Genomic DNA, 21,973 nt, shown 5'->3' with positions numbered 1-21,973 from the left:
CACACACCAAGCATAATGCCAATTCACAAGCTGACATCAATATGTGACCACTTAAAACTTGTTTATTCCTACTTTCAACCTTTTTCATGGATGAGAGCTACAGGGGTCTCTAATTAGTGTAATTAGAGCTGCGACGATTAAATCAATGACGAATCAATGATTCCATTTGATCCAGTTTGCTTTTTGCCGACTCTAAAACATTGGTTCTGTTGCAGCTGCAGTATACTTGTTCATAAATGACCATGTGGGCCCCTTTTACTTTCTCATGCACTCCAAATCATTATTAAAGCAAACTAACCAAGTGGGCCCTCAATGATGGAGTGGCATTAAAACGATGTGAAACCTCTTCAAATGTTCAGGAATTGTGAAAGGACAATTAAAGGAATAGCAGGGTAGTTGGTGTGAGAGAGATGGATGCGGAAGGCGGGGTTGGATGGAGGGGGGTCATTTGCTGTGGTGACCCCTGAAGGGGAAAAACCCAAAGCGAAAGAAGAAGTGCTCAATTTGCTCATTCAAATAACATTCTCCCAACCCCGGATAAATCCAACGTGTCCTTAAAAAAAACCTCATCTTCAGCAGGTTGGGGGGGGTGGTGGTGGTTCAGTCGAACGGTCGAACAAGACCGGGCTGCGGGGCTGCAGACAATGCAGCTCTTCTGTTATTTCAATAAGCTGCAACGGCGGAGGACAGTTTAGAAGACCCTCCAACGGTTCGGCCTCTATGTCTGCTTTTTAACTTTGCAAACAGACACACTCTCACACACACACACACACACACACACACCAAAGCACAGACAAGCAGACAGCGCTCCCCCTGCTCATACTGTCTGAGTGTGTGAATGTCATCAAATATAGCTTGTGTGGTCACGTCGCTCGTCCTGTATATGCACCTCTCGCCATCTCAGAGGAAGTTGCCTGAAGAGTCAATTGCAGTCAAAAGGTTGCAATTCTTGTGTTTTTAAGTCACGGCGCTGACAAAAGGCAATGAGAGAGTGTGATTAATTCCACTTCAACACATGCATGCATGTAGTAACTGTTGCTTTAATCGACTCTGACCTTTGAATGTTAAAAATAGAAAAAATCCTGTTAACACGCAAAGATCCAATTGTTTAATGGCATTACACAAAGCACATCCATCAGGCCAGAGTCACTGCCTCTGTGATCTCAACATGATTGTAATTCATGCTTTAATGGTTTGTAATAAGACCAATTTACAGCGTTTTTACACACGAGCCATGAGAAACACAGCCACTCAAATGCTTGTACACAAAAGGCCGACAGAAAGAATCCCATATTAAAACATGCATGTGAAGGACACAAGAGACGGTTCAGAAAGCCCCGAGCAGGCAAAGGGGGGCTCAGTCTGAGCTTTCATTTCCTCTGTCCTTCAATGTAATGCACACAAGCCCCCAAAAAAAGCCAAAACCTCACAGACATGCATGCACGTGGGGAGCTGATGGTTATCAAGCACTCTGACCCGCCCGCAGGAACTCCACACAAATAGCTCAGTATCTCAACCTCTGTAGAAAAACAACAATGACTAACAGCAACGGCCATGCCTCCACAAATATGTGGCTTTCCATGCAGGGAAGGCTGACACGATACACCTCAACATGCATTCACAGGCCGTCAAAGACATGCCCACGCCTTAGCAGCCAATCGGAGGTCTGAAGAAAGCAAAGGGTGGGAAAAGGCAAGACCGCCACATGCTAATATGTCAACAGAGTGATGTGTCAAGAGTGATGTCTCACACGCTCCACCTGTCAGCATCTCTGCACCAAGCTTTGCAAAGACATGGTGTCGGGAGATGCACCCGATTGCTGCCACCAATCCAGGATAGCGCCAACATACATGACTGGGACAACACGTCTCTTTGCAATCTTAACCTTGTTAAATAATAAATGCCAATATATAAATTGTCACAGGATATGAGGCATGATATGCTGCGATTCCACCTCCAATCCTGCTGGACATGACTGGTGGCACATAAAGACCATAAAGGGGTTTATTTAGAGCCTATTTGTTAGCCTAATGTTGTTGAAATGATGAAAGGCAATCTAAAATAGCCATATGAGACCAGGCATGATATGCTGCGATTCCACCTCCAATCCTGCTATACATGACTGGTAGCAAATAAAGACCATAAAGGCCATAAACATTGTTAAATGTTAGATGACGACACTTTATGCTGCAATCTGCAGCAAAGTGCACAGCAGGTTGGCAACACTTTGCTGATTAGCTCTGATTTCTCAGCATGATCAAATCAATTTCATCAAGGGTTTTGGAGGATTTGATACGAGACAACAGAAGTATGTCAAAGAGCTGCATCCTCTTCTCTAGTCTTGACCGTGTTCCGTACTTCTCATTTGCATGCCATTCAGGTGTGGAGCCTTAATTAAGGCAAAGGAATGCCATCCGTAGTTCTCACGCACATCTTAACTGCTGGTACGCCCTTCGATATTAGCAAACAAAAAAGTCCCACAGACACAAACCCTGGCACACAAACACACAAGATTTTACTGCTGATCCAAGCACACCCTTAATCTCCTCATCTGCTATCTTTTGTTGGCAGCCCTTCCCCTTCTGCCTTTCTTTTCTTGCTGCTGTGATGTACGGCGCTGATGAATCACAGCCACGGGATAAATGATAAGATGGGTGTGCTGCTGAGGCTTCCCCTTTTGTCATGTTTTGGAGAAATGACAGCTGGGTGTGTCGTCGGCATGCCAGTCAAAGCACCGGGGACGACCCAACCCAAGACACTTGTCAGGGGTATCAATCGCAAAACCTCTACTTAACAAATCCCGCCGTCAATCACTTCTTGTCGTCTGATCTGCAGCGGGCTTGTTCCGCATGAGTCTAACTAATACAAAACAAAACCGCAATCCTGGCAGCGGTTCAGATATGCAGCAAGGCTGAAAAGAGAACACGTCCCTGCGAGGCGCTTGGTAGGAAAACAATTAAAGGCATCACCTGAGGGTCCCCTCAGGGCTCGGGGTTTGTTTTTTTTGGATGCACAAATGTCAACAAAGTCACAACTTTTAGGGCGTGCTCCCACGAGGCCAAGCCTGTCCAAACTTTTGTCTACGGAGGGACTCCGGCAGGCCACATTAATATTCACCTTTCCTTCAAAACAACCGATCCAATCAATCCCGGCCAACATGGGCACGAGGATGGCTGATGGTGAATGCAAACGACACGTCTTTACGACGCACATGCACGTGGAGTTGCGGGTGTGCAAGCATGCTGTGGGTTTGACTCGTGGATTATGTTGAGTCTTTGGATTTCCTTTCTATTCTAAAATGTGTCGGTTAGCGTGAAGAACTTGCGAGGAGCAACTGCATTGGAGTTTCTGTGACTCCGCTATGTTGCCCATATGCATGACATGGTGGCCTGGTCCGCCTCTTCCGCCGAGCCTGGGGGATTTATTGATGTATCTGTTGCGGTCTCTTAGGATACAACAGAAAAAAAGGGTGTGGGAGGGGCGGCGGTTGACTATTCAGCGATTTGATTCGGTGGAGTCTGAATCAACTGTCAATCTCACAGTCAAATCATATGACAAGGTCATGCGATCAAGATTGTACCATTGTGACTGTATGTGGGGGGGGGGGGGGGGGTTCTGCTCCGGCCCAGTATACGTTTTCCCAATAATTTGTTTTTGCTCCCCACGACATCTGTTTATTTATAGCAGCTCCAACTAGTGGTGGACTTAAGAAGACAATATTTGACTATTGGTCAGCTATGAAGAAAGCGTAAGGAATGACGTTTAACCATGAAAATCCTGAGTGGACGACAGCCCTCATATCTGTACCAAGCATTGTCCAAGCACCAATGAAGACATGAACAGACCTGCCAACCTGGAAGACTTCCCCAGGACGCCCCCTCCCCCATTTGAGAAGCACCGGGCATGTGTGCGACTGCCCTCCTTTGCCCGTTGCAGCAAAGAAAGACTTGCCAGAGCTGAAATTGGACATTTGGTGTCGGGATGCTAGTTACACATCATTTCTAGGAAGTACACAAAGTGTGAGAATCAGCTACACGGACGATGAAACCAGCGATGAGACAACAGGAGGGAGTTTTAAAGGGCAGAGAGCAGAAAGGAAGAGGAGATGTGAATTCATTGCCTTAAAAGCAGATGGGAGTCAAACGGCATGATAACAATCAGACTTGCACATGCACAGCGAGGGCCCGAGACTCTCCCTCTCAAGACAGATAAGCTCTAGTGTCAAATTCCGGCCTGATCACGCGTTGGTGTGACACTCGGCAGATCCCTCAAGCAGAGTTCCCTTTTTTTTGTCTCTTTTTGGATGGACCGGCCTGTCAAGAGGTCAGGATGTGCTCCGAGTCGGGTCAGGGCCGATGAGTAATTTCGGCTTGGTGGGGTTTCCTCAACCTCCCTCAAGCAGCCATTTCTTACGATAATCTGGTGACTGACACCAAAACATGGGGCATACTGTAGTTGCAGGATTGGTTTCACATCGCCAAGAAAGGAAGGCCTTAACTTTAGAAACCCCAAAACAAAAAGACAGCAGCAGTGGCGGCAGCTCCAATGTGCAGCCTCAGCTTTGCTTAGCGGCCCGAAGCACTGGGAGCGAGTGTGTGGTGGAGCTAGTTGCTAGCCGGCTAGTAGCTAGCCACTGTGGTGTGGCGAGGTGTCATTACGCCAATAACGTCGTTCTGGGGCAGAACAATGGTCAGAACAATAATAATAACAATACTCACAATATGGCTCACATTATGGAAATGTAACCTTGTTGGTGCTTTTTGGTGGTTTTCACAAAGGCTTTACAGGTGCATCCCGTGACGTGCATTCTTAGCTGCCTCTTTTGAGCCGTTTTATATCTTCAGAACACAGAAAAGCGAAAGACGTGCATTCATGTCTTTCAAAGACTGTGGAGGATGAAGATGAAAACTCAGTAGAAAAGGTGATGATGAAAGAAGAAATAAAGAAAGTCCCCGAATGTTCCATGCGTCACCTCACCACCAAAACAACAAACTAGGTACGGCAAACGGTCAGCCTCCCCTCCTTCTGACGATGTGGCACTGGCTTTTGCTCCATCTCGTTGACTCCTATTATGGACATAGCAACGCCGTTGTTGATGTCAGGCCGACGACCGAGGTTTGATTCACCGGCCGTCCCGTCTCCCCCCCCCCCGCTCCGCCGTCTGAATGTGCACCGGGGTGTGTGTTAGATAGCAGATAAGAGCCATATATAAACAGCACTTGAAAGCAGAAATGTAAATGTTTGGAAGTGTCTGCGGAACACAGAGCGCATGGAGATAGAAAGGAGAGATGAGGGTTCACGTGGGATAAGACACAGAAGGATGCCTTTGGATCCCCAAGTCATGCGTAGCAAACGCCATACACTGCTGCGTTTAAGGGTGTGTAAGGAGACATAATGCTGTGCAGATGCTATCTAAGGCAGCAAATGGGGGGGGCACGTCGGCTCACCCACGAGCATTGCTTTTGATTTGACTTTTATACATGGCTCATAGACGCATTAGGAGTGCATCAAACACCACGGGCGATAGCTTTTGCCTGGAGCGTTGCTACGGATGCGCTCCTTTTCCAATCGACAGCCTGTGAGCGCAAATTGACTTGCTGCCTCAACGCTCTTATTAGCAAGGGAGAGCCAATCAGACATATTTTCTCACCAGCCGTGAATTCAAGTCCACAGGCCGTCTCCAAGGGACGTCTAGATCCTTTACGACATTATCTTCACCTGGAATGACGGGCGGGTCATGGTCTTGGCGTTGGGACTGGAGGACGGTTGGCGAGAGAAATTGGAGCACAAAAAGCACTAATAAGTTGAGCAAGTCATTGTCCAGTTATAGAGATTTTTCACTGATCAGATTAACGTGAAGCCCGCAATTTGTGTGTTGGGGGGGCGGAAACTTAACGGAATCACACAAAAAAGAGAGAAATCAGAGGCCAAGCAGATGTTGTACATTAAATGTGGAGTGTGGAAAGGAACCCAACAAGCGCAGCCATCAGAAACAAAAAGAACTTTTTTGCAGCTGTTGTAATACAAATTGAGTTAGTGGACCACTTTTGTGAAGGGATTTGACATGTAAACACTTTGCCTGCCGTCATGTGACCTAATAGTCTGCTTTATCCTTTCCTGAGGTTTGTAATCGCTGAAGTGGGCGCTGTGTTCATCGCTGCACATTTGCAGCCGCAGGAAGGCTTTGTAAATATTATGAGACAGGTTTCTTGTGGGGGTGTACCTATATCTGCTTACATCTGTGTGGTCAAGTGTTTCTGCATGTGTGTGATGCTGGCTGTTCGCAGATAGCTAACGCCGACGGTTGTGCCAAAGAAATCGAAAAAGATCCAAAAAGAGAATCTGCAAAAAACCACCGTGATAATTTAAGAACAAGTTTTGAACAAGTTTCACTTTGCTGCAGAGTCTGCATGGAAAATCGCAAGCTGACGTCTGATATCTTTACCATCTCCATTATCAATATACACTAATCCCTCATTTACTGCAAAGTGTAATTCCTTATTTAGACATTGATTATTTTGTAGCTAGGGGAGGATGAAACCCGTTCATGACCTTTTAACCATGATTTTTAACATTTAGAGCCCTCCAGACTTGAAATAACACCCCTATAGTCTAATGTACTACACAATATATCAACATAATAAAAGAAAATAAACCATTCTTCCGTTTTCTATGCCTCTTATCCAGACATAAACCATTGAAGACGAAAATAAGACTTGCGTGTGTTGCTGTAAATGTGTTCCCCAGGGGAGCAGAGAGAGTGGTGGACAGGAAGCGACGTCATGGCGAGTTTCCTCTTGTCATGGGTTACAGCTGGTGTTTTTAGTCTGTATTTTTTGTGCCTGATGTGAGATCGTTCAAGCCTGCAACAAAAGCCTGTTGTTTCGGCAATCAAGTCTGGTGCTAGTGTGTCTCACTGAATATTACAGTAACATTACAGACACCTCGTGACCAGCGTACAATACTACATCAACGTCTTTGAATGCCTTATATTTGTATTTTAGTTCACTTAGCCGTTTTTATGCTAAATGCTTCATTTAGGCAAAAATTATATAACATTATGCTTAAATATGCATATGTTTTGCTGAATAACAGACTGTATTCAATCACAAAACAGCATGATTTAATCATTAAAATATTTTTGAAAAATGAACCTTAAAGTGCGAAGGGAAGACTGTATTCTGAGCAAATCCTCTGCATGGATGTAACTAAAGAAGCGATGCCTTGCAACATCATGAAAGACAACTCTCAATATTGCCTCTGACCCGCCCCGTGTCAGCAGCCACAAGGCTTCGCTACACATCTTAAAAGCTCTGCCCACTATCCATCCCTCACCTCCAGACTGAGTTTTCTCCGGCGGCTGCGTGAAAACGCCTGAGTTGAGGTGTCAGGTCTGACATCACTGTTCCAACTTATATCGCTTTTTTTCTTCGTTAGACGTTTTTGTTTTTACAGCTTCAACTCTGGGCAGACCCGACCGCTATGTGCACGCACACACACACACACACACAAACCCCTAAAGAGGCCATTTTTCCACACAGGGCCACATGGTGCAGACAGGCGCACGGAAACAATTCTCCAAAAACAACACACACTCTGCATTTAGAAACCTGTCATCCAGACACACATACACTTTCTCTTTTATTTCACACACACACACACACACACAGTTAAATCTGCTGAATGAATTGCTGCCTTGTTCGGTGGTGTGCTAATGGCAAGGAACCTGCCATAGAGATTACCGCACTTACACACACACACACACACACACACACACACACACACACAGCAGCTCTGCATTAGGTATTGGAGGGCAATTATCCTTTACAGGTTAGAGCCCAAGTTAATATGCCCGTAGAGGTCTATGCTGGCTCATTAAGACAGCTGATATTTAGCTTGTCGTGGCGTGATTACGCTCTTTCTTCGCTCATATAGCCGTCATAAATAGATGGTGTTAAAAAAATATCTGGCTGCGGCGTGGCTCTTCAAAGCACATTTCCATGCGATATTCCAAACTACTAATCCAAACTTCCAGTAACTTCCACCACCCAGCTGTGCTCGCTGCCAGGGAACGGGGGTGAACGCACAAAGCCGCGCCATGGCCAACCTCAAACTAGCAAGTGATTTGGTCAAACGTGCTTTGAGGCATGCTGACATCAGGGAATTGAACACGACTCCTGCGGCTATTATCAGAATCAGAATGCCCTTTGTCATTTTACATATAGTAGAATGAAATTGCAGCAGCTCCATTTTCAGTGCAAGACAGTATGCCAGCACAAAATATAGAAATTAGAAGAATACATAGAAGAATTAGAAGAATAAATAATAAATAAAGGGTCTACATTGTAGAGGACGATTGGTTGCCTTGATTACACGGTTACATCTTGTTGAGGGAAATGATGGCTCGAGGAAAGAAACTGTTTTTAGTCTGTTTGTCTGTGCCCTGATACATCTGTATCGCCTCCCAGAAGGTAGTGGCTGAAACAATTGTGCGGCAGGGTGAGAGGAGTCCTGGATGATCCTGAGAGCTCTGCTGACGCACCAGGAGTTGTAGAGGTCTGCCAGGGAGGGGAGAGGGCAGCCGATGATCCTCTGTGCTGCTTTGACTGTCCTGTGCAGCCGCTCTCTGTCTGCAGCAGTGCAGCTCCCATACCAGATGGTTAGGCAGTAGGTCAGCAGGCTCTCGATGGAGGAGCGGTAGAAGGCCAGCAGAAGTTTCTGGGCCACGTTGTTTTTCCCGAGGACTCTCAGTAAGTGTAACCGCTGCTGAGCCTTTTTGATGATGGCTGAGGTGTTTTCAGTCCAGGTCAAATCACCGGCTATCTGGACTCCCAAGAATCTGAAGTCATGGACCCTCTCCACGCCCTCGCCGTTGATGTGGAGGGGGAGATGATTATTCTTCTGACAAGACTGCTACGGAGTTCAGAACATTCTGAGGGCGATTCCTAACCCTTCCAGCTGGCTGAAAGTGAATAGAGGTCATTTAGCGAGCCAAGTTAGCACGCAGGCTAGCAATGTTAGCATTGTGTTTACATTGGCTGGATGTGTCACTGCAATGCATTGGCAAAATTAATCTGAAAATAATTTAAGGGATGGGGAACATTTATCTTCTGTCAGCAAAAATTAAATGTTTGGAAAAAATGTAGAAATAGCATTATATATATTTGAAAATAGCACATTTTTTTGAATTAATTAAAATTGAAACACTCAATTGACTGTCTACAAATATTTTGCAACATAGCAAATTATAGATCATATTTTAAAATACATTTACATTCACAACAATTTGTAAATGAATAATTGTTTTAATGAAAATTATAAATATTATTTTGTATTTAAAATCCAATTTCAAAAATTACAATCAATCTCTTAGTAATTGATTTATCAATAAGACAAATATTTTAGTCCATTGTCCTTTTGTAGCCTAAATGTGTAAATAAATGTTAGAAAACCTACAATGAAGTATTTGTATTTGTTAGCCCTCCGCTTCCTTCAGCCAGTCGTCGTCTAACGGAGGCACCACCGCCATCTCAAGCAGCCTTTACTTGACTCCCATGCATCTCCCAGTATTGTACAGCCTTTTTTTACGCCTCCAATAAAATAAATAGATTGAGAAAATGTTGAAAAATATGTCGTAAAAGTCAACTATGCCTGTATAATTGAACGTTCTCAACCAAAGTCCTAGAATAATGTGCGGAGACAAAGGCAGACCAGGCGTATAGGCGCATATAAAAATGTGTGACTAATAGGGTTGAACTCCTTCAGCAAAACGTCTACGCAGACGGTGTGAGCCGACTTTGCAGTCATTTCTTTGGCAGTGGAGGCGGCCCACAGCTGTATGGTTCCCCGGCATATGGATGAAATAAATACAGTCTGCACAGTCCTTGTTAACACTTGTTCGCTTGGCCACGGGGCACGGTGGTAGCTGAGAGACAACACACCCTGTGGCGACGCGCACCCAGACAAGGCTGCGCACACGGCCGGCGTGCACTGAAAGCACGCGCAGGTGAAAGCCGGTGTGTCTGGGTCTGAGGTGGGAGCGAGTAGCAACACATAAAGTAGCTCTGCTTGCTTGGGAGGCAAACGAGCATTCTGCGGAAGCGGGCTACGGGGGCACGTATCGAACCACGAGCTGGGTTTCTCTGCCCCTTGGCAATGTGCTGGGTTTCCATCCTAATCTGATTAATGCATCTCAGGCCCAGCCCCTGCTACAAACACAGAAGACAAATGGAGCGGACTTTGAAAATCTAGGTTGGACCCACTGGCCCTGCTTCATCTGCTTAGCATTCTCCTGACTAATGGATCTTCCTTCAAGGGATCCAGGAAGAACAGTCCAAAAAACATCAGTCAGTCATACTCACAAGGCTGCAATATGGATTCCAGCCCAGTAGTTGGCGATAGCACTTTGTACAGAACCATCAACCTGCAGCAGCAGCACAGTAAATGTCAAATCTATTCAGCCGCTAACATTCTCAGCAACAGAATCGGAAATGGCCTTGCTTTTCTTTGTTTTTAACAGAGCGAACACAATAATAGCAGTGAAATGCAGTTCAGCACACAACACAATAATCCAGAGAGAAATAACAGTGAATGAAAGAAAAATAAGCAGTTTGTGTTGACGTCTCGCTGACAGGCTGACATTGACCTTGCTGCTGCGAGAATGACAAATAGTTTGAGAAATGTGGAGTCAATTGATGACAGTTTGTGCCAGTCTAAGTCCATCGATGCCAGAGTGTGGGATCGCACTCCTTTCAATCTCATAGCGTTTGACTTTACCGCCATCTTTGTTCACACGTTTTGCCTGGCTTGCACTCTCTCTCTGGCAGTAGCCAGCTAGATGGACTCCAAAGGCGAGATTTTGTCTTGAAAACAAACAAGCAATGTGGTTCGTTAAGAGCTGTTAATGCCGTACAAGTAGACGGCAGCTGTGCCGCTGTTGTTTCATGCCATCATGTAGAATTCTCTCAGGAGGTACGACCACACAGCATCACAAACATCCTTTGGGTAGCATTTATGAAAACGTCTTGCAAGTCACCCGAAAAGCATGTAGTTTGTCGTGTAATTAGCCTGCTTTATTATTGAGGATTATTTTCACAATGAAAGACGACTGCTGGAACAACATGAGGAAAGGTAGGGGCCGCCACGCTGTACTTACCTCATGCGCCCCACTTCATTCACAACAATAAAAACATCTGTCACCCCCACGTCTGATTGATTGTGCATCCTTTAAACAAGTCCATCATTAGCCCGCTAACAAATGAAGTCATTAATTGACTAGATGTTCGTCGTCGACGCCTCTTATGCATCTCTGTCTGCGTAATTAAGCGTGAAGAATTATGCTTGTTTGCGGGACACCGGTCTAAAAAATAAACACAAACTTTGCTAGGAGATTGAGCGTGGCGGTGAGCGCAGCGAGGGTTAATGGCCTCGCTGCAGAATGATGCATTGTTCTACCAAAAATACACACATTGTGCGTGTGTCTTTGGGAGTTGTGTGTTTTCTGTGAGTGGTGCTTTGTCGTTTTTGTGCAAAAGTAGGTCAACAGGTAACTATTTGTGTGTTTGCTGTGACGTACGCTGAGAAAGGAGAACAGACAACAGCAACGGGGGTTTGAGCTTTACCGGGCTGTTACGTCAGAGTCTGCGTGTTTTGTGTGTGTGTCTGTTTTGACTGACAGTCCAACTTACTTTTAGACTCAATCGTCTCCACTCAACATTCCTCCGTTTTCTAGAACAGCACAAAAACATGTTCCAAATCTGACTGGCAACATCAAAGCTGCGTCGCGGTGCCACAACACAGCCCGCGAGCACGCCGGCGCACACGCACAAACACACACACACACACACACGTTGAGGAAAAGGGCTGCGCACACACACACTCACACACACACACACAAGCCACAGCTAAAAGCATCAAGCGGTTGAAAGCAACCCGCCCTCGCTGAATAACATCACCGAGCAAAAGCCACCGCCGCCACATAATGAAAAACATACCCAAAACACGCAAACACGCACATACTGTATACATACTGTATACATACTGTATGCCCGCACTCATGTGCTTAACCAGCCTCACCGGCCCATACGCTCACTTTGTTCTCAGCGCTCACGAAGGTCTAACTTGGAGACCTCTGCCTAGGTTTTGGAACTTTCAACCAAAAAAGAAGCAACCATTTCCTCCGTGCTGCTTCAAAACAATATGCGGACACAAAACATAGTCTAGAAATAGCTAAATGAAACAATTCTAAATAACATTATTTTATTTTTTTTCTGGATTTTTTAGTACATTTCTTTTACGCGGTACACTTTATGTAAAATGTTCCATTTCTAATCATTTTGAAATGTTGGTTTTGGTACATGCAGTGCACAAAACTAAATTTTTATTTCTAAATTAAAAAGATATAGATACATTTAAGATTAAACAATTAAACAATAGCGTTGTTATTATTTGAATTTTTAGTTTGGTAGAAATTATTCTACATTTGTTGACAAAAATACAAAAACCCTTGAAGCAAACCATATGATCATCATCAATATTATTATTATTATTATTGAAAGAGAAATGATTAGAATAGCAATTACTGTACTGTTTGTAGATGTTTTTTTAAAAGGTTTGACACCGGTAGTTTCTGTGATGATACATAATAATATTGCGAATAATTATATTAATAATAATATTGAGAATAAATACATTGGGTTCAATATCAATGTCTGCAGGCCAACTTGACCACGAGAGCGGGTGCAGGAATGAAAGGGAAGTGAAATGATTTGAGCAATTGGGGGATAAATGAGGCTTTAAATGATTGACTCATTGAATGGATTATTCATCAGAGTGTAAGAATGAATGAAATATGCATGTATGAGTACATGCAAATGTCTTACCTCGGCTGTTCATCAGGTTACTAAAACATTCTGCCAGATTCCGGGCCTGGGCATCAGTTCTCTTGAGGCGGCTCAGTTGGGCCCCAGAGGTCCGTCCGCTCTGGTAATGGGAAGCAGAAACCGAGCGCAAGCCACTCGCGCTAATCCATCCGCTCCTTTCTCAGCAGGCCCGCTGTCCGAGTCCAGGCAGGTCCATCTCGCTCAAACTGTCGGGTTCTGTTTTGTTTTTTTGTTTTGTTTTTTATTAGGAGGGTCTTAAACTCCACATAGCATCCACTCGCTGCAATCCAGTGGTGGTCTTATGGCATGTAGATCCCAGGGAGAGGTTTTAAAAGCCAGGTCCAGGTCTTTGACTTCTGGGTCCTTCGTCAGACGTGTCTACTTTAACAACCTGTGGAGGCAAGACAAGAGACGGCTTTAGCGGAGCCTGTGGTCAGGACCCATCTATCCATACTTTACCAGGACAATGGGATCAACTAAACTTGCTTCATGTACCACATGGCGCATTCCCACACCGACCAGCTGAGGCCGGGTCAACATTTCTAGTACGTAACATGGCAACATCGCTATTAGCTAGCCAACAATTTACCAGTGTGCAGCAACAACAGCACAGCAGCATGTCCTGTTTTCGCTCCACCGCCTTATCGATCACATTATGAGTGGAATTAACAGCCAGTCGATGAGCAATTTGTAGGAATTATGGCCCGAATCCACTTCTAATTCCAGTCAACGGCTGTGAATAAGAACAAAACAAGAATCAGAAGAAGAGAAATAGGAATAGGAATAGGAATAGGAATAGGAATAAGAAAAAGAAGAAGGAGAAGAAGAAGAAGATTGCGCTCCAATCATGGCTAGTCTTAGCCATCACTTCATTAGGAACGGCAATACACGCTACTTGTGTAACTTGTGTAAGCTCCTACTCCTGGTGCTGAACACAAAGGCAAAACAGTGTGCTGCCTTACTATTATTTTGCCACTCATTAATAAGACGGTTTGACTTGAAATGTCTCACACAACTCCAAAAACCACCCGCTAAGATTTACATCAGCTGTATTTGTGTAGGCTAACTCTTCTACTCCTGAACCACAGCACACAAAAGGCTGACATCTTGGCAAAGCACACATCCACACGGTGTTGCCTGTGTTAGTATTTTTCTGGTTGATTAATAAATCCTACAAGTCGGATTGACTTGAAATGTCTCACACATCTCAATGCACAGCTCTCCAAAACACCCACTAGAAGTTGGACTGTATTTGTGTTAGCTAACGCTCCCAACACGCACACAGACTATGTTGCCTGTGCCTTCATTTCCTTGACAAATCCACCACACGGTGGCGCTGTTATTAAACCAGAAGTTGGATTCACTTCTAATTCCTCCCGCGGCTCTTCAGAACAGCCCAATGTAACTTTAAGGTGTTTGGTCCAACCCCCCTCCCCCGGCCCCCCCAGGGGACTGATAGGCACATAGGTGTAAAATTCCAGCAAGATGACTTGAAAAACATGGCCGCCATCCAGCAAAATGGTTTACTTATGTAGCAACAAATTGCCCACAAGTTGATAAATGATTAGAAACCTTTGAGGGTAACTTTGTCGCATGTCACCTTTCAGAACGACCCTCAAATGCCATGTACACCATGGGGTGTCCTCATTATTTCACATGCATGTGCCTTTTTGGGAGGGCACGGGTGTGCGTTTGCATGTAATCATGTGCGTCAGGCCGTCATGAATGGTGCGTTTGAGATGGAGCGGAGTATGGAGTTCCTCGGGCTGGAACCAAATTGGAAACAGAAAAACAAACACCCCCCCAACCCCCACTCTAACCCTCACCACCACCTACCATCGCAGGACCGACCTGTCTGGGACAATGTAACGGCCTATCGTCGGACCGGACCACACACAGGGAGGCGGTAGCTGTAGTGTGGTGGGAGGACATCTGTGTGTGTGTGTGTGTGTGTGTGTGTGTGTGTGTGTGTGTGTGCGCAATCACACGCTGGAAAAACAGGCAGGAATCATGCAAAGCTTGTCGAGAGCTCAGTGACGGATTGATGGGAAAGACAGAGCGATGGAAAGCCATTTAAATTGTTAAAAAAGCTTGATGGAGAAAGACGAGTGGAAAGGATGGAGATAAGTCACGGTGGTGGGGGGGTGAAAAGGAGCAGGATAAGGAGAAAAACAGAGACTGTGATTGACTAAATGAATGAGGAGCCGCGAGACCCAGTCAGGGCTCCGCGGGGGAAAATATTTCGACCTTGAAAGCATTTTTCTCCGTCTCGTTTTCCTGTTGTGAGCACCACTTGTCGTATTTGCCAGCTAATGGCTAATGGCTAATGCTATTATGTGGTCACGCCGTTATCAAGCGGAAGCGCGTGGATGGCATTTGTGCGCACGCGCTTAACAGTAGATGAGAAACAAACCCGCGTTCTCACTGATAACACGACAAACCTATGGGTGTCGTTTAGTGACAGCATTCAGAGCACCGCTTGAAGATCAGAAGGGAAGGTCAGAAAGTGACTCAGACTTTCTGTAATGACTCATCATCTATCTCGCACGTCAATCTGTTTTTCTTCTTCTCTGAACGCCCCGTATCTGTTTTCAGGTGACGACGCACACCTCCTCTGAGGTGGGTGCCCTTGGTTTTTTGGTTGTTGTATTTTTATCGTCATTCCAAACAAAAGTTAGATGGATGCGGTAGAGGATGTGGTGTCCCCAGGCTCCTCCGCACGCATGTCACATTTACATGCAAAGCTTACGTAACAAAATCATACTGCTTGTCTGTGAATACTTCTGATGGTTACCCGCCACAACAAAGTATCAGAAATTGTCCGCTTGCATTTGCCTGTCCGGTTTCAAGGGAAACACCGAATGAAAAACCACTACAATAGTGCGTCATAGCACTTCTCCGATAAGATGGGTTGGCTGGTTGGTTGGTTGGATGGCAGAAAGGAAGGAAGGGCGGACGGGTGGATGAATATACTGTACATACTGTGCATCTTCACAATGATCACCATTAGAAAAATTGCCATGTTTTTCAACCAATCCTGCACATGTGTGCTTGTCAGTCCCCCCATAAAGGTGTATACCAAATTTGGTGGTGACAGAGCAAAACAAATGTGTGTGAATTATCAAGTCAATTTGACACCTCCGCCATGTGGGGGTATTTTTGCCAGGCAACACAGCAGGGGTGCATGTTTTGACAAGTTTTCCCCCTTTTGTGTGGAGTGGTTCAGGATTAGAAAAGTTAGCTTACACAGTCAATTCACTAGGCTGTGCCCGCATTTCAGTTTTTATCAAGACTGTATTTATCCCCCAACTCCTGGGTCCAAACATCTTCATCAATTGTTTTTTTCCTAGAGAAAAAAAAGAAAGAATCAGCTGTGGGCTGATAAGGGCATGCAAAGTTGCTAACGTAACATTTAAGGCCTTTTTGGCTAATCAGAGAATGGAAGAAAGCCCTATATGGAAAAGGTAGATTTCATCAAGTAAAAAATCTAGAGTGTTTATTGGTCAGTGCGGATGCTTCTGGTTAAAAGGCTTTCATTTCATTCTTCCATTAGCCAATTCAGTCCCCGGGCTAAAGCGCTTCGTGTATTTGAAAGGCGTGTTTGAAGTGTCCCAGTCAATTTTACATGCGCTTCTCGCGGAGTTAAGCTCCGCGTTCCAACAATTTGAGCCCAGAACGCACACGTCCATCTGAAAGGGATTACTACGACAGCGCTGTTCTCCGAGTAAAAAACAATCACACTAGCAGCCAAAGGACCAACGACAGTACAGTATGCTTTCTGTTTGTTTTACCATGCCACAGTGCATTATGATCTCTGCAGAGTATTTCTTTCATGCAGATCTCCGTTGTGCATGTGTACCTAATGTAACCGGTCACTATACACATGTATACACATGTACAGTACAAGTAAAATGTCTTATTACTTGTGGGATGTTTTGAAGGGTATAAATTGTATGTACGGTTGTTGGGTTGCTGCTTCTTCAAAACCAGATAATCAGTTCATCTCAGTTTTCCTACCCCCCGTTTTGCCTCGGGTTTCATCCGTTCATACAACATTGTCCTGCGTTGTTGGGCAAAATCCAGAGCACCCAACGCGTTGCTAACTAACTGTAAGCAAATTTTTCACCTAAATAATATGAAAAGGCACCGAAGAGCATTGCAAGTGTCCGTAATTCCCCAAAGGGGACAAACACCGTTGAATTGGACCTTTTCAGGATGTGCAGAAAGTCCCAAAACATCATGACTTTGACGTTTGAATTCTCCTGCATTGATTTCAGCAAGTATAATTCTAAGAACGATAACTATAACATGCATTTTGGTGTGTTTAAAATATTGCCCCCACTTTTGCACATTTTGGTATTTGTCTGACCTTGGAACAAATTACACAAGCAGAAGTTCCACTGCATAACGGAAGAGATAAATGTAGACTCCAAACAAGACACCATGTACCGTACAGTGATGAAGTACATTTAGTTATCCCAGTAAAGGAAGTCAAATTGCTTCTTTCAATGTTCTAATATAAATTAGGGTTGCAAGTAACAATTATTTCCTTAGTCGATTAATGTGAAGCTTGTTGTTTTGTCATGGGCTAGGTCCTAGACAGAACCAAATTAACATGAACCAATAACAGACAGTCAATTAATTGGATAATCATCAAGTAATTGTTGCAGATGTACTATAAATCACAAACTAATTTACATTAAAAAACTTCAACATAACATAAGAGAAATCTTCTTTCCAAACTTGAGACACTAAGACCTGCTGACACTTTCCTTCTTGGTCTGATTGCAGCTGAGCAACCTGCTCACTAAACTAAATCGATTTCATGGAGTCCCATTTGATGGGGAGACAAGAGGACATATGCTGGCAGCACACAAAACCATCCTCTGCGGAGTCAGAGAAGGACTTTCTCAAACAAGAATAGCCAAATCTTACGGTCTGCCGAGGAGGCTCCCAACTCACCGCAGCCTAGCCAGACAGAGCGCGTATTCATCCTCGGACACAGGCGAGCCGCGTAAATCAACAGGTATCTCCACAGCGAGACTCTCACGCTTCAAAGAAATTACAGAGAAGAAACTTTTAGTGGTGCTTGTAGGCGTAATGGAAGGAACTAGTAGCAGGAATAAATCAACATGTTGATTGTTGACTCTCTATTGCCCAAAAAAATATGGAAAACAAACCAGAGTCATGCCAGGAGAACACACACACACACACACACACACAGACGTGCAGCAGGTATAGAAGGGTTTGCACACATGCACACACATGTCATGGTTTGCGTCTGTCTGGCTAAGCTCAAACATTACGTCACTGGGGCGCACACAAGCGTCCACAGAGGGAAAGAAAGAAAGACAGCAGTGCACCAACACAACTCCCGCCTGCACAAACACGCACACTTTTCCACGGACATTTCCTGCAGAAGCAGCGCCGGCCGCTTGACGGGAAAAATATCTGCACAGCGGAACGTTAGCGGGCCACAATGTTGACTTTGTATTGCCTTCCAGAGCCCTCCATTCCGCACGTGGGCCGGCTGGAGAGAAGCGGTGTTTCTCCGCTGGACGCTAATCGGGAAGCGGGGGCGTTTTTCTTTTTTTTTTTCCTGGGTGGTGATGTCAATGCAGGGCCGGGCTTAGTTCAAGATTGGGGGTGTGCACACAGGAGCCAAAAGTTGTCACAGTATCTCAGTGTGGCTGCAAAGCAAGCTTGAGGGGGATATCAACTTGATGATGTTCTAACAGCACTGTGTCCCTACAGCCCGTTGATGAGCATCAAACGTTAGAAAAATACATCATCTCCCTCACTTTTTTGCTCCGCTTTTGAGAGAAGAGGCACTCATAGTTCCAAGCCCCTTAAGAGTGTATTTTTTCTTTGAAATAGTAGCATTAGTAACCGTTACTGCCGCAGAGATCCATCAGGTTTAAGGTGAGGTGAAAGGTATGAGGTGTATGAGGTGTATGAGGTGTATGAGGTATGAGGTGCAAGGTGCAAGGTGCGAGGAGCAAGCACACCACGCATGCCCGCTGCCGTGATGCCACACCAGCCGACATTACGGCATGTCGCATTCCATTGCAACTTCCTGGCAGCGATTTTAAGCAAGCTCAAGTCCTACCCCAAGGGATTTCTGTTTTTGGTAAAAGACTTTGGGAGTAAGACCAGGCCGTAAATAACAGTAATGGATGTTTCTCGGATGTGGTTATTAAGCAGATTACATTTGCATAATCATCTGTAGACTTTTAATGGCACTGTGGTTTTGGCTTGTTTGTCCAAAATACTGTCTCCCCTTCCCTTTTAACTGCAAAGAAACAACACTCTTCACCTTCGTCATGACATAAAGCACCAAATAAAGATATTTCGTGCATGGAGAGTTTTACACAAAATGTTCCACACTTGGCTCGTATATTTGTGCAAATGAGAATTTGTTTAAATGTCCGCCTTAAATGCAGTAAATATCAGAAATAAAGGTTCATTTCCGGTTGGCTTGCATGTCCGAAAAGGAGCAGGAAGAAGCAGAGCTTATTTTATCTTTCCCCTTCTATTTGCAAAATGAATGAAATCCAGTGATTGACGTGAAGCTGAGGTGAAACTTTCCATGTGAAAGCGGTAAAAGCCCAAAAGCCATGTTGCAGAACAAGCGTGTGGCCCCCCACTGTGCTTTTCCTCTCTCACACACACACACACACAAAGTAAATTTAAGTGTCAGCCGTAAAGTTTTCAACCATAGCCAGTGATCCCCCCCAAACCTCCTCCAACCACTGTCTATGCTAATGGGCTTCTCGCCCGGCCATCTGCGTTCCTTCCTTCCTTCCTTCCTTCTTTCCTTCCTCCTTATGGTCTTAATATTTGTGTACACAGCCGCCATCTTTTCCCAGCATTCATCATAAGTGGCCAACACCGACTCGACTCCGACATCCTCCCTCCGCCACCAACACTGTCAAACACCCGACCGTGGGCCTCAAACACCCACCACCTTGTCATCCCCGACAAAGACCCCCCCCAGATGTGTCCCCCACCATCATTTACATTTCAAAAAAAGGACCAACACCCCCCCCCCCCCCCCCCCCCTTTGATATCCAACTATCGATGCAGTCACACACACACACAATGGATGCTTCAGACACACACTGTAACACACATATTGACACACAGAAGTGGAACAAGTACTTTGGGAGGGTGAAGAGGAAAAACATGCACACTGTGACTTTGAAGGGTAACATTAACTATCAGTGAAACTGTTGAATTTAGTGAAAACACTTCCATTTACCACACCAACTGCAACTGGTGCCAGCCCACAAGTTTTATTTCCACCAGACTGGCATTAAGATGCACACAATGCTCGTTGAATATTGGGAAATTGTACAAAAAAAGGAGTCACAGGCTCGTAATCAAACAAGTTTAGGATCCATGCAATAAAAAGTCATCCTTTTTCCATGGAAAATGCACAAATATCACAAATATTTCACATTTTGCTATAAATTAACTGCGTTGGAGTTAGAAAACTATCAAAGTCAGATTGAGTGTGCATGACAACAGGCCAGCCTCACAATGTTGACGGTAGACTAAAAATGTTTATTGAATTTTAGGAAATTGCACAAAAAATGAATCATAGGCTCATTACGAGGTAACTTTATGAGTCATGCAGTAAAAACTCAATACTTGTCCATGGAAAGTACACAATATGTGGCCATAAATTTATAGGGGTTGGGGTTACAAACTAATGTTTTCAGACTTTGGAAGGAAAATGAACAAAATCCTACTAGACCAAATGGTGGACACAAGAGGCCCAAATGAGTTTCAGTTTCCAAGGTGCAGAGCCGACTGAAACTGAAGCTGCACAAAAGATCCATCACAGGCTCATAACCCGACAGGTTTGTAGTAAAAACGCATTTATTCTCCCATGATCTATCACACCTGGGCAACAAATGGCACAGCGCTTGGAGGTCAGACGCTATTGTTTTCAGACTTAAAACCTTAAAAAACCTACAAACTCCCAGTAAATTTGCATGATGACAGGCTGAGAGAATACTAAATACGTCCATTGATGCATCACTGTCTGAATCACCACCGCTTCACTCGCTCATGTGGTTCAAGCCTGCTTTCACTGTGGCGCTTCATCCTTCCCTTTGACAACATCAGAAAGAAAGCAGGAGCACTTCCTCTCAAGTGGAGGGGAAAAAGTGAAGAGCGTTGTTGTTGTTGTTGTTGTTGTTGAGTACAGCTAATGGTTACATAAGTGAGTGATTGGTAATTAGCTACATTAGACGCCGTTCTTCTGGCTGACAAAGACGGCCTCTTTCCCAACAAAGATCTCAAAACGTTAGCTTCGTTAAGAAGCCGGGGTAGACATATCTCGGCCAAAAGCCATCAGACATCCCAGAATAAGAGCCTTGTATCCACTTCTACATGCATAAAGTGAGGCAGGAGCAAGTGTGCAGACAAACTTCAACTAAAGTTGCTTGGAAAGAAAGCCTGAGGGCTTCAGCTCAAACTTCCCTTGCCTCGCTCCGCCCTCATCTCAGTGGGGAACAGGTGAGACAGTTTGTTCCGTCTCGGGGCGCAAATGTCAAGTTGGACCAGCGGCTAGCTAAGAGGTTGTCGTGTCCCTCTGCTGTCTCCTAAATAACTATGAGACATATATCCATAATATCCATAATGTTGCTCATTCCAAGTGTGGTCCTTAATGAGCCTGGACTTCAGAGAAAGTCAGAATGGCTGACCTGCGCTAAGGGAGAGGACAAAGACTACTTTGAAACTTCTCATAGTTACCAGATGTTTTTAGCCAGAAACCAGACTACCATGCTAATGGGTCGGAGTGTCGTGTGCGTATGAGTGGCACTGCCAGGACTTAGAAAGAAGTGGGTAGTTGACTTTGTAGCTGCATAGGATATGTTTAAAAAAACAGGCTTTTAAGGAAGACATACCAGCTAACACAGCTAACACAGATATCCTCATTAGACAAAGTCGGTAAGATTGCTCAATTTTACACACGTGTGCGTGTCAGCCCCCAAAAGATGTGGTAAATTAATTGATGACACTGATTGATTGATCGACAAAAAGTGCCTTATTTTTGAAAAAAATGTCCAAAGAGGGGGGGG

At 44.7% G+C, this 21,973-nt stretch overlaps 1 protein-coding gene across 6 annotated transcripts in view; it reads right to left on the bottom strand.

Annotated features, from left to right (window-relative positions):
• trps1 (trichorhinophalangeal syndrome I) overlaps positions 1-21,973 on the bottom strand; it is a 74,507-nt gene that overhangs the window by 46,183 nt on the left and 6,351 nt on the right. For 5 of the 6 annotated variants that reach the window (XM_058046515.1, XM_058046514.1, XM_058046516.1 and 2 more), the window contains exon 2: positions 12,882-13,272. In XM_058046515.1, coding sequence (XP_057902498.1) covers positions 12,882-12,894 — 13 coding nt within the window. In that variant the 5' untranslated portion in view covers positions 12,895-13,272. Of the gene's footprint in view, positions 1-5,650; positions 5,756-12,881; positions 13,273-21,973 lie in introns of all 6 variants that reach the window. The other variant, XM_058046517.1, reaches the window with a different exon arrangement.

This window comes from Doryrhamphus excisus, chromosome 14, assembly GCF_030265055.1.
Source record: "Doryrhamphus excisus isolate RoL2022-K1 chromosome 14, RoL_Dexc_1.0, whole genome shotgun sequence".
Taxonomy (NCBI): domain Eukaryota; kingdom Metazoa; phylum Chordata; class Actinopteri; order Syngnathiformes; family Syngnathidae; genus Doryrhamphus; species Doryrhamphus excisus.
The sequence above is the reverse complement of the archived record's forward strand: the minus strand, read 5'-3'. Positions and strand labels throughout refer to the sequence as shown.